This window comes from Buceros rhinoceros, unplaced genomic scaffold (genome assembly GCF_000710305.1).
Source record: "Buceros rhinoceros silvestris isolate BGI_N320 unplaced genomic scaffold, ASM71030v1 scaffold17244, whole genome shotgun sequence".
NCBI classification, from domain to species: domain Eukaryota; kingdom Metazoa; phylum Chordata; class Aves; order Bucerotiformes; family Bucerotidae; genus Buceros; species Buceros rhinoceros.
The window spans coordinates 1-12,657 of record NW_010407817.1 but is presented as its reverse complement, the minus strand read 5'-3'; the positions used below and the strand labels follow the sequence as shown (position 1 = coordinate 12,657).

General features: G+C 53.7%; 1 protein-coding gene across 1 annotated transcript; it reads right to left on the bottom strand.

The window, feature by feature from the left end:
- Positions 1-9,181: 9,181 nt before the first annotated feature.
- Positions 9,182-9,869, bottom strand: LOC104492127 (septin-9-like; the record flags this gene model as incomplete). The annotated part of the gene is made up of 1 exon (XM_010134637.1): positions 9,182-9,869. A coding segment is annotated over exon 1 (688 nt), but the record flags the coding sequence as incomplete, so codon positions are not given.
- Between the last annotated feature and the right edge of the window lie 2,788 nt (positions 9,870-12,657).

Here is a 12,657-nt window from a genome sequence, read left to right as displayed (position 1 = left end):
ATTTCTGGACAGAGCAGGGCTGAGGTTGAAGACTTTCAGACAAAGCCTGTGCCAAGCAGGAGCAGCCAGGAAGAGGAGGGAGGTAACCCTCTCCTTTCTACTTCCTCTGAAGCTAAGGACAGACACAGCCAACAGCACAAGCCTGGGGATCCCCTCTGCTAGCATGAGGGCTTTGTGGAGGAGATGCAGCACGAACTGGGTGAGGAGCCATGGGGTCAGGAGGGCAGCAGAGCCAGGCTCCCCTCTCACTTCTTCCTCCTCTGCCCCTCTCCTTCAGAACCCGTGCCCCTCACTGCTTTCCTCTCTAACCAAACAGGGATTTAAATAAAGAGCTGGTTTTACTGCACTGTCTGAGCTTCAGAAATCTGCCGAGGCATTGTCAGGGACAGGACGGCCGGGAGGTGCCAGATGGTGATGGAGAGCCCTGGGGCGGGAATAGCAGGGTACAGGGCTGCTGGTGACACCAGGACTAGCTTCAGTCGCAACACAAGAAGAGAGAACAAATCCCCCAGGGTCCAACGTAAACATGGGCTCTAGAGAGATGCTGGATGACAGTGGCCAAGGGAGGAGGCAGACACACAGCAGCCCATTGCCTGCTGCTGTCCCTGACTGCTCCAGCCCATGAGTCACACGTGAGCACTGGCTATCTCCTTCCAGCTCTTCTCCAGGTGACATGCACAGACACATGGCCTTGCTACAGGGAAGCAAAGCCAAGCCCCAAGGCCCATGCAAAGGCCTCTGCTTCTTCAAGCCCCTTTGCAAGACCTTTCTGCCCAGGGACTGAAGCCACAATCTGAGAGGAAACCCCAGAGCTCCTTCAGGGTCCCACAGGAACCCTTCAGCTCCCAACTTCAGGGCAAGCGATCCTGGGCTGTAAACAAACTTCTGTTTACTACACAAAGTAGGGCAAGAAGGACCGTTTCCCTGAGGGATGGTGGGAGGAACAACAGCATTATGGCAGGATCTCAGATTTCATCCGACTGCACAATGGGATTCCTGGAGACCTCAGCAGGAGCCACACCGGGCATGGCAACACCTCTTCTGTGGCCACATCCCACCCAAGTCCTGCTTGTCTCACTTTCCAGTACAAAGATGAACCTCTCTAGGGCATGGCTCTGCCCTGCCACCCCACGCCCAGGGTGGGCAGGGTTTGAAGAGAGCAGAGCTGGAGCAAATTCACCTCCCATATCCTCAGCACAACATGCAAACAAGGTCCATCCACTGCAGATGAACCGTGATGGATCTAATGCTGCCCTCCAGGTCCACCTGTATCTCCCTGGTCCCAGCACTGATGTGTCACATTATCAAGGTCTCCTGATTCCAGGGCACTGAACTACCTAAAGCTTCATCCTCAGCTACCAACCATCATCCTCAGCACTCCACTGTGTCCTCTAGTCTTCTCCAAGGCCACCAAAAGGGGTGGACAAGGGGACCTCAGGGGTGGCGCGACCCCAGAGAGGGCCTCAGCAGGCTGTGAACTCGGCCTCCCACTTCCACCCCCTTTATCTGCCTGTTGGGCTGCAGGAGGAAGTGAGTTCAGCCAGAGTTTGTCTAAACAATTATATTTTATCAGAAAAACTGCTCAGATCTACTCCTTTTTCCCAGGACAAATCTGGACAACTCCAAGGTAATCCCCATTCTCCTTCCTATCGGCACAAGATAGAAGCAGGGAAGAAGGACATGAGGCAAAGAGCATCCAAACACCCCTCCAGTGCCTGCTCCACTTCCCTCAGTGTTGTCTCCATCGCTCATCTATTCCCACATCTGCTCCCCATTCAACCAAAGTTTGCCCTCCGGATCCCTTTTCCCCCCTCCAAACTACGGGTCTTTTAAATTCAGGAGAAAGCAGTCTGAAGAGCAGAGCAGATGGGAGGTTTTGATACAGAAACCAGTTGATAACCTCCTCCCCTCCTGGGCAGCTGAGGACCCCTCTCTTTGTACAGTCACTCCAGTCAGCTGGGCAGAGCAGCTTCTCCCGTCCCACACGACCCCACTGTCACACGTGCAGTGGAGGACAGCAACCTCTACGCCATAACAGCACCAGCCTGTGCATTCACAGCTTCAGAGACTGCGGCCAGTGCCTCATCCTCTATTTCCATGCACTAGAGCTGCAGAGAAGGGTTCAGAGGACACCACCACTGTGGTGCATCAGTAGAACCCAGCACAGCCTCCCAAATCAGAGCAAATACCAAGCAGAATAAACAAAAATTCCCATCCAAAGTCATAAGGTGCCAGGGGAAGCAAACACAGGCAGGAGCCGCAGCCCAAGCTGGGTAGCGCAATACCTGTGCCATCCCTCCAGATCTACCCGTCACACAAGATGTGCCCCAGGTGCCTTCACGCTGGAGTTGAAAGCAACGTCCTCCAGTTTAAGGCTTGTGTGCTACCATGTAGTTGTAACCGAGAAAGCTCCTTTCAAGAGCTTACGTATCGTTAACTTTTACCACTGCCCTCCCCTCCTAGGCACCGTTCCCTTTGGGATGCCCTTCCAATCTTCCTTCCCTGCGACCTCCCCAAACAGAGCTTTTCTTTGAGAGAGGGAAGGAATGTCTGTCCTGCTCCACGGGCAGCAAAAGAGGAGGACAGGGCAGAAGACAGAGCCATCATAAAAAGTTAAAGTACCATCGATAACCATCAAAGACAGTCTGATCCACTTAAGTAAATGATTGTCCAGAGCGACTCTGCAGAACAACCTGACACAAGGGGACCAGGTTTGCCGGGGGCCGTGAAGCACTGTTGATAACAAGGGATTAGTGTCTCGCACAGTTCTGTTCTGCTGCAACATCTCTTTGACTCTGGAAATAATACAGGAGGGTAAAATTTGTCTCGCCCAGATGGAGGCATCTCCAGCTGAACTGATCACACAGGCTCCCTCTACATCCAGCAGAGAAAAACAAACCCTTGGAGAACCCAGTTCACACCCGCATAAGGAGACATCCTGATAACTAGCTCAAGCGCAGACATCTCAAGCAACGCAGGGTGAACCCCGTACCGTACATGGGGATGATGCCATATGCAAGGGAGTTTTGTTGTTTGTAAAATGTTTTGGACTAGACCCTTCGGCCCAGCTTTGGCTCTATCTTCATGGCAAGATAAAACAAAACAATTCAAGAGTGAGAAATATTTATGCATGTGACTGCACAGAAATCCAGGGAACTTCTATGCAGAGACGCTTCCAGAAGACCAGCAAAATGAATGGTCCACATTCAACTAACCCGAAGGAAAGCAGCCTTCTCCCCAAGTCCCTCCTTTAAAACCTGTAACAGATGTAAGAAAAAACTGGGCCCAAAGAAGTCTGAGCACAGGCTGCAATCCAAGACCAGCTGTTTCTTCCATTTATAGCCACATTCACTCCAGCTTTGTCGCAGCATCTTGGACAATACAAAAATGTCTGTGTGCCTGTTTGTTTGCTGGAGGAGTAAAGAACACAACTGGCTTGCTGTCATGTTATCTTTTTTGGTCACAACAACGTTTGATCTTCTCAAAACAAAGTTATCTCTCTATAATCTCAATTCAGTTCCTCAAGTCCTCTTATACAGTTTATAGAGTTGGCACCATACCCAGCCTATGGTGTCCCTTCAACTGCTGGCCAACAGAAACATCTCAGGCAGGGACAGAGGTCTAGAAATAGTTTAGAAGAAAATTATTTCTTAGCTACAGAAAGTTCATCACCATTGCCATCGCTTCCCTCCCCCGGCAGACAGCAGAGAAGTCACAAAATGAGTGGCCAGGCCTTACTGCAGGAGATCAAAGCAAACTCTCTGTTTTATCTTGGTCAAGATAACGGATTTTATTTGCCTTATCAGCCTATAGGATTATTAACCTAAATGTGAGAAAGCTTGAAGTTGCCAAAGGAGTTGCTGGGCGGGGAGCATGTTCTCCAGCATGACTATCACAGGCTCCAGATGTGCAGATACCACAAGATAAACAGACAAACTCTTGGGTCTGGTTTGTACACAGCACCCTCAGCCAGGGCTGCATCTCCTGTCGCCTTCCAGTGTCACTTTACCCACACAAACCCAACGGCAGGCAGGAGCGCTCACCCATGTTTCTGAGCGCAGCAAAGGCAGCTCCTTGCCCAGGGGCTGCCTGGAAAGCAGCGGCTGCCCCAGTTTGCACAGAGGGAGGTGCAGAGCCACGAGCTGCACAGGGCCCATGTCCCAACACGATAAGCACGGACCCCCATGAGCCTGCAGAGAGCTGACACTGCAGGTATGTGCAGTTGGTCACCTTCTGCCTGGAACAGCCAGCTTTGACCCCTACAGAGACACATTCAGGCTTGGATGCTTCCTGCGAGGTTCAGGAACTAAGGGTATTGATGCACGACCCAGCCCACAGACCCAGCCCAGCAACGGAAGAGACCTGCCATGTCATTACACCCAGCACCAGGAGGGCTCTGCAGCTCAGCATCCACCCGTTCACTCTCTCCTGGTCTCAAAAGACAGGGCAAAAAAAAAAAGGCAGGGAAGGGAAGTACAAAACTGAACATTTCCTATGGGAAACTACTCCTTCACATAATGAATCTCCACTGGGGAGATCACTGCTTTTCCTACAGGCCCTCAGGGACTTCGATCAGAGCAAAGGAACTCCCCGTGTGACTGCCCCTGGGTCTGGCTGCCTGTGCTGGAGACCAGGGGCAGGTGGCTTGCTGCCTGGGGCATGCCCCTCACGGCTGGAACAACCACACGGACCATGACTGCATCCATATAAACCATGCCCACACAAACACCAAGGGGACACGTGAATGCCAACGTGACCGCAGCTGAACGTGATGTATAAGTTTGGGAACAGTTTTCCTCGGGGGCAAAGGTGTGCGGCAGAAGTACCATCACATATACATCCCCCGGCCTCCTTCCTCAGTGCCCAAAACACAACCCAAATGGAACGGAGGTCCCTGGGTGCTCCCTGCACAGCCAGGGACAGAGCACGTGGTGGGAGGGGGAAAGCAGAAAGTGCCTGGTCCCACTGCTGCTCTCCCTGGGCAGCTGGGAGGCCGCGCACATAGTGTCCCTAGATCATGGGACGCGATCGTCTCCTCTGCACAAGCTCCCCTGTGTCCCAAGTCACTGGTGCTGCGGGTCTCCATTTTTCCAGATAATCTCATTTTTGGCACCTGAGTTCACAAACTGGGATCTGCAGCTCCCACTCAGCCCCTCCATTTGGTACCTGAGACTGCAGACTGTCTCTTGTTAAAAATAATAACAACAAAAAAAGACTACCCACAATCCAGCTGGAATGTGTCAGCTGCTTGTAAGGAAATGTTTCCCTGCAGCTTCCATCTCTTTCTGCAGTTAAAGCACAGCGCAGCTCGGGGAGCTGGAAACGATTACTCACTGCATCTCCACTCAGCCCTGGCCTCTTCATCGCAGGGAGCATCGCTGTGTCAATAGTCGTCCAGATCCCTCCAACCCCCAGCTCCAGCAAGGTTGGAACATCACCCTGGCAGCACAGCACGGACGAACAGTCACCCCAAGGCTGGGCTGTCGTCTTCTCTGCCCTCGGGCGTCCATGGCAGGACAGGGGCTTAAAGCTGGCTGGGGGCGTAATCGAGCTGCAGCCCTCACCACAGCTCCCCCAGCACAAAGCAATGGTTCCCTGGTTTAGGGGTATGGCCTTTGCAAGGAGCTCAGTGGATCAGAAAGTTCTAGGGGGTTTTATTTTTATTTTTTTATTTTAGCTCAACTCTAAGAGAGCCTCTTTATTTTTTTTATTTTAGCTCAACTCTAAGAGAGCCTCTTTACCAGTCTGAGGATGGAAAAAGGAGTGAAAAAGTTGGATCGCTTCACTCTCCTGACGTCATCCTACTTGTTCTACAGCAAAATAGGAGGGAGGACATTGCTGCTTCTTAAGAGGTCCTGGCACCCTATGTGGTGTCCCAAAGGGGAACATCAGGCAGCAACAGGACAAAGACTCCAAAAAAGCTGAAAGCTCAGAGATAGTTCAGGCTGTTTTGGCTATTGCAGAGGAAGGTCACATCCGTGCTTTACGTGAACGTGCCTGTTAGTCGTATCTGCCTTGTTTTATCTAAACAAGTTCCAGAGCATCCCTGCAAGAGAGGACCAGGGGGGATGAGAACTGTGGCCCTACCAGTTGTCAAGAGCAGGAAAATGGGGTGAGCAGATAGCAGAGCTGTGGTAAAGAGCCTGCCTTGCTGGCAGCACGCTGTCCCCGGGGCACTGGGCAACATGACCACAACAGCTCATGTGGAGACAAAAAAGGATCATCAGATCAAAAGGGCTTTCACTTCTCACTTCTAGGATTGCTTCTAATCTGAGCTGAGGTCCCATACACAAACAGGTTTGGATTTGTGGGGGAGAAGAGACAAAGTATTAAACCCAAGCAGAAACATTAACTTTTCTGGGACCAGCAATGTCTTCCCCCCACCAACCCCAAGCACCACTGCGTTGCAAGGCACAAAGAACAAGAGAACAACAAGACGTTCAACCACGCATGCGCAATGCCAGCGTCAGCAATGGGAGGCACCAGTGGAAGGGGATGCCGATGCACTCTCCCCTGGCCTACACCCACCACACAACCCTGCTCAGATTTCTCCAGATGACTCTGACTACAGCAGTCCACATCACCCAGTCATCCCATCAAATTTCCTTATCCCAGCTGGGGACCACCAGCCACTTTGGGGACATGAAGTCCAGCTTTGCCAAAGATGCTGGTGCAGTGGTACATCGCACCCATGACTCGCCTCCCTACCATCACTGGCCCAGCTCAGACTTAAATCTACACAAGTGCAGCCAATGCTCCCCAGCGAGTGCAGGAGAGCCTGAGGACTCAGAGAAGGAGAACAGGGGGGGAATATTTCTTGCTCTTCTGCCCCATTAAGCTAACTCCTGCCCTCCTCCCACCTTGAGAACCACGGCTCCAGAGCAGGCTCTTCAGCCCACGCCACCAACCAAGCTGTCCTAATGAAGTTCAGTGCTATAATTACTCCTTTCCTTTGTGGTTTGCTCTGAACTGCCGAGCTCTCAGCAACTGCCCTTCTCCAACCAGCCTCTTCCTGCACAACACGCTCTTCTGCATACCTTTGGCAGCGGGACAAGGGGTTAAGGGCAAGGCAGCTGAGCCCCGGCAGCTGGGGGAAGGCAAGTCCCAGCACAGGGCTGAGGGCAGCTGGAGGCAGCTGCCTGCACCCCCTGCTCAGCTGTTTGCACTGGAGAGTCACTGAGCAACAGGACTGAGGGGTGTCCAGCAGCACGGGAGCATCTCTCAGGTGCCCCGAATCCTGGGATCAGGAGGGGGAACAGGACTTCACACCTGCTGCAGGCATCAGGGAGACAACATTTTCACTTGGGGGGTTGTGTGGGTCTAGAGCTGCAGTGGAGCTGGTTGAGAGTCAGTAACATGCCTACACCCATCCACAGGGCTCCCTGAGGGTCCCTGTGCAGCCTCCCCAAAACTCCCTCATGCACCTACACCAGCAACAAGGAGAGGTGCCGTCCACCTGCCCAGCATCACCCCAGGGTGGGTGTCATAGAACAAGAGGACAAGAGTCCTGCAAGAGCAGCCCAGGGCAACCTTGAGTCACGGAGCAGGTTGTAGATGATTGGAAAGAGGCCACGGATCTGGCAGCGATTCTGGGCTGTATGTTCATGCTGACTCAGAGGGAGAAGGAGCCAGAGTCCTCCCTGCCCCTACAAGTTTCTCTCCTGGCTCTTTTTGGAGGCACTTACACTGAAAGGCCCTTTTGTACCAGGACCAAGGGCTGGCTCGCTCTGCAAGGCAGAGCCCAGACAGCTGGGCTCTTGGGCAAAACTCACCCCGAGCAGCTGTTCTTGGCTTCTGCAGGCCTTTTGATGCAAAGAGCTCTCCCTCTGTGCCACCAGGCAGCTGGAGCATTCAGCAGCTTTAGATGGTCTTATGGTCTTAAAGTGCCCAACCACCCGTGGTTTCGAGCTCGGGAAGCTCAGAGCAGCCCAAACCCAGCAGGACAAGGCTGAGCACCTAACCCTGGGATAAGATGGGCCTCCTGAGCACAATGCACATGGTGGCGGGGGACATAGAGCCTGTAAGGGAGGCCCAGGCTGAACCCCATCACTGGGCTGGGTCTTAGAACTCAGACATGCCCAGCTGGAGATGGACCAACCTGCTTTCTGCTGGAGGCATTGGTCCACTCTAAAACCCAGCTCAGAAAAGCCACACCTAAGCCATACATAGGCACAGCAAGAGAAACTCACTCAAGTCTAACAGGCTCGATATCAGCTCCACCACTGACTCTGATTTGATTTTAGACCACGCGCACACACCAGAACCTGGCCTCTCCACAGACCCCGTCACTGCCCTGTGAACACAGGGCTGCAGCCAGGGACAGGAGATGGAGCAGGGGACCATCCCATGGTGGGGTGAGACAAGGGCACCTGGTCCTGCCCGGGGCATGGCACGGACCTCCCAGGTCCTGGCTCAGCCACAACACACCATCCCACAAACCCTGGGGAGAGGCACAGGGTGGGGTGAGGAGGTGGTGCCCTCCAACTGACCGCTGCATCCCTCGCAGGGGAGAGCTAGTGAGTGATGAGGAACGGAAAAATAACAGGCCAGAAGAGGGAAAAAAAAGTACCTCCAAAACATTAGGCAAAATAAATGACGGCTGGCGGGGGAGGGAAGCTGGCTTTAATACAGGATTAATCAAAAACAAGATAGAGTTAATATACTCCAGGACTCCAGTTTAATAGTGGCTCTGGTCCATGGTGTTATTAGATTTTTGGCTCCAAGGCCAAAAAAATCCTGACTCCTGCTAATGAAGACGCGGTTTCTGCCCCACGACCATAAGCAACAACACTAAACAAGCCATCACAACAGTGCGTCCACAGCCACCGCCTCTCCAGCACCTCAGAGGCTTTTCTAGACGCTGCCCAGGCGGGTGGGTCCATGCACAGGGCAAGAGCTGACAGAACTGTCATCTCCTGCAAGCACCCAGGCTTATGGCATTTTCTTTATTTCCTTCTAGGCTTGATAGCGTTTTTGATTCAAACCGACAGCTCTTTCAGCCAAGATAAACCCAAGGATAACAGCCATGTGTGTAGACACATCTGAGCACAGATCCAGCATCAGCCTCGAAAGGCATCACTGAGCAGCACACAGTGCTCGGCGTCCCCGCGTGGCCTCTGAACCCACAGGGAGGGATGAGGGCAGGTACCAGCCAGTGTCCCAGCCAAGCAGCTGTACTCACCTTCTTCTCTCTTTGGTGGGCTCTCCATCAGCACCGGCTGTGGCTTTGGCTCAGCCTGGGGAGGCTGGGTGGCCACGGGAGGTTCCGAGCTCTCCACTTGCCGTGCTGGTGGGGCTGGGACCTCGGCAGCCTTTGCTACCTGAATTTCCACACGCTTGGTGGCTGTGTCGGGCACAGGAGCGGTGGCCGTCTCTGCTCTTCGCTGGGGCATCTCGGGGATCTTTGATGCTGGCGCCTCCACCCTCCGGAGACCCGGCTCCTGGGGCTTGCCGAGGGTGATCTCAGTCCTCCTTGGGGTGGTCTCAGGGGGTTTGTGCCCCAGGGCATCTGCTCTTTTCAGGCCAAACCTCGACAACCCTGAGGTGGAGTTCTCCACCTGCTTGGATGAGATGTCAATGGAGATTTCTGTTCTTCTGGACACCGGCTCAGGCAGTTTGGGTCCAGAGAGCTCCACTCTCCTCAGAGAGGGCTTTGGTGATCTTTGGCCTGTGGGGTCTGCATGCCGGGCAGGTGGCTCCAAGTTCCTGGCGCCAAGTTCCTGAAACTTCTGTGTGGAGCTGGACACAGCAGACCTGAGGAGGGGGTTCGGGGTCCGTCTTTGCGGGGTGGAGGAATTTGAAGACTGATCTACCTCCTCGACCTCAAAAGATCTTTTCAGAGCTGAAAAACATGAAAAAGAGTTCAGCATTTAGTTACCATCCACCTGAGCACCTCAAGAGATGCTTACAGACACCGCCTGAGGCTCACAATGCCATTTCTGCTCCTTCATCTGAAGGTTCATAATCCCATTTAAAGCAGGGAGGGACTGAGGAGGAGGCTCTGCCTCTTTAGACAAGTTACAAACCCAGTAACAAAACTGGAACCAGAGCCAGGAAATTCAATCCCAGAGCAGAAACCATCCCCACGTTGCCCTCCATCCCACCCGCACTCCATGCATGCTTGGAGAAGAGCAGAGGGCCCCACTGCAGCACATCAGAGCAGGGCACGGCACAGGACTCCGAGCCAGCCAGCAATCTGGCTCCCAACACCTCCCTTTTCCTCTTGTATCCAAAGGATGTGCAGATAAACACAGGCTTCCCAGTGAGCGCTTCCAGCAAAATCCAAGTTAGGAATAGGAAAACAGTCCCAGGAGAACACCAAATCCATCCACATGCAGCAAGAAAACCAAAGGCAGCAGCCACAGGAGTTCATATCCTTAAAAACAAACCTAGGGATCACCCGGGCCAAACCCTGAAGTGCTTTGAAAACAGTGAGATGAGAACCCGACACAAGGAAGGTGCCAGCGAGGAGGCCTTAGGGGCATCCTAAAATCTAAACATCCTCATCTCTGTTTTACCAAGGGGGAGGTTAGGCGGCAAAGAGAGAGAGATGCAACATCAGATTGGATCTTCTGATTTTCACCTGAAGAGGCAGCAGTTCTGCCTTCACCAAGCCCCAGCACCATGCAGGATCTCTCCCCATGGTCTCAGCCTCAGCAGAGCACACACACAGGTCAGCTCTGCACATTGGAACGGTTCTCAGACGAGTGCCTGTTATTCAGTTCTGCCCATCGCATGGGTGCCCTCAGCACACAGAGCTCCCGGGCCAGGCCAGCTACATAAGAATGAAACCCCTGACCTGCCCAAGCCAGGAGCGTGTCCAAGGAAACCTGATGGACGCTGGTGTCAGATCCTCACCTTGCGAGCACAAAGCATCACCGAAGGAAGCCTCCACTCATGGAGTGATGCTCCCATCCCAGCCACGCAGCTGACAGCCAGTAGCTGCCTGACCATGTCCTGGCTCATGGCTGGATAGCCACACGTCCCCCACGGAGCCCTTCCCACCCCACTCCAGCCAGTTTTCTTCAACAAAGCAGATGCCCTTAGGCCCATCAGACCTCCTGCTCTGCACAGGAGCCAGCCAGGGGAAAACAAAAGGCTGAAATTCATGGCAAGAGGGGAAGCACAGAGAACCACTGCTGCATCCCACCCTAACTGTGGGCTGCCCACACTCCCCATGCCCTGCAGCAGCCAGGTAGGCACAGGGGCAGGCCAGACTGAGGCACAGCCCTGAGGTCCCAAAGGAGCCCCCATGAGGTGGGGCTGAGCGTGGTGACAGCCTCAGTGTGATGACAGCCACACTGCTAACAACTGGTACAAGCACCATAATGAGTCCACCCATCCTTTACATAACGGGATAGTATCAGTGAGATTTAGCCTTTAAAAAAACCTGGGCTTGAGATCACACAGGACGCCAGGAGCAGGCGGGGGAGACTGGAAGCACAGCTTTCCCTCATCCCACGATGTCCACCCACCCCTGGCCACCCCTGGGGTGGAGCTGGAGAAGAGCCACCACACAGGAAGCATCTCCTCTGCTCTACAGGGTTGCTCTGACCCCCAGGGCAGGGCTGGGGGCCTGGGGACCCAGGGACCCCCCATTCCTCGGACACATCCGTTTACAAGAGAGGAGCCATCTGGCACGGCTGGGTCCAGCCGGTGGGACCGTCCACGTGGCAGCTGTCCCAGCTCCACTCCACCAGCAGATCGCAAATGCAGCTGCTGACACCCACCACCCCCCTGCTCCAGGCAGAGCAGGCAGCAGATGCAGCCGCCGCTGTCAGGGGCTGGGGACAGCAATGGCCCTGTCCTGGGGCAGCAGCTCCGAGGGTCCCAAAGGAGAGGTTGAGGATAGCGGGACCCTCAGAGCGGGGTTCAGATGTCAGACAGTCACGGAATGGGGGAGACACACAGGGGTTAAATTGTTAGGACACAGGCTTTGGGCAGATTCCTCTTTTGCGGGGGAAATACACCCAAACTGCTAAATGTGAATGTCAGGCTGCAAAACCAGCCAAAATGGGCACTGCAGAGGCTGGGACCAAGAGCATCCCCAGGACACTCCGTATTAGCGACCCAGCAAAAAGCCTCTCTCAGGAACCCCTCCATGCTCTGGCACACCCACATCCCCCTGCTGTCTGGGATGGGCAGGGGAGGATGCACAGGGCCATTCGCCTTCAGCATTAACCCAATGGAAACAGCACCACGGCCACTTTAGGGCTACGAGGAGAGGAAAGCACCGAAGCACATAACACATAACATCTTCCATGTAAAACGCAGGAAGGGCCACGAAGAGCACCTGCTGACAAAATGGTGTGTCTTGCATCTTAAAAATATTCAGACATCGGTAGAAGGAAGGAGGGAGGCAGTAAAGAAAACTAAAGGCTTTTTTTCTCCATTTTATCTGTTTTCTGAATCCCACAGAGCCCTCCCAGCCACGTCACCACCCACCTGCAGAGGTGAGATGTTCTCTGTGTCAATCTTTGCCCTGCGGTCTGTGCTTGGCACATCCCGTGCACTGCAGGCCTGTGTCTGAGTCTCAGTCCTCAGCACTCCAAGAACAATTAATCCAAAAAAGTCCCACACTTGAGAGCTGTTCCCATGTGTCCATAACTCAGGTCTCCAAAACTGAGCTGGAGCTCAGACTCTCTAGCACAGATGATA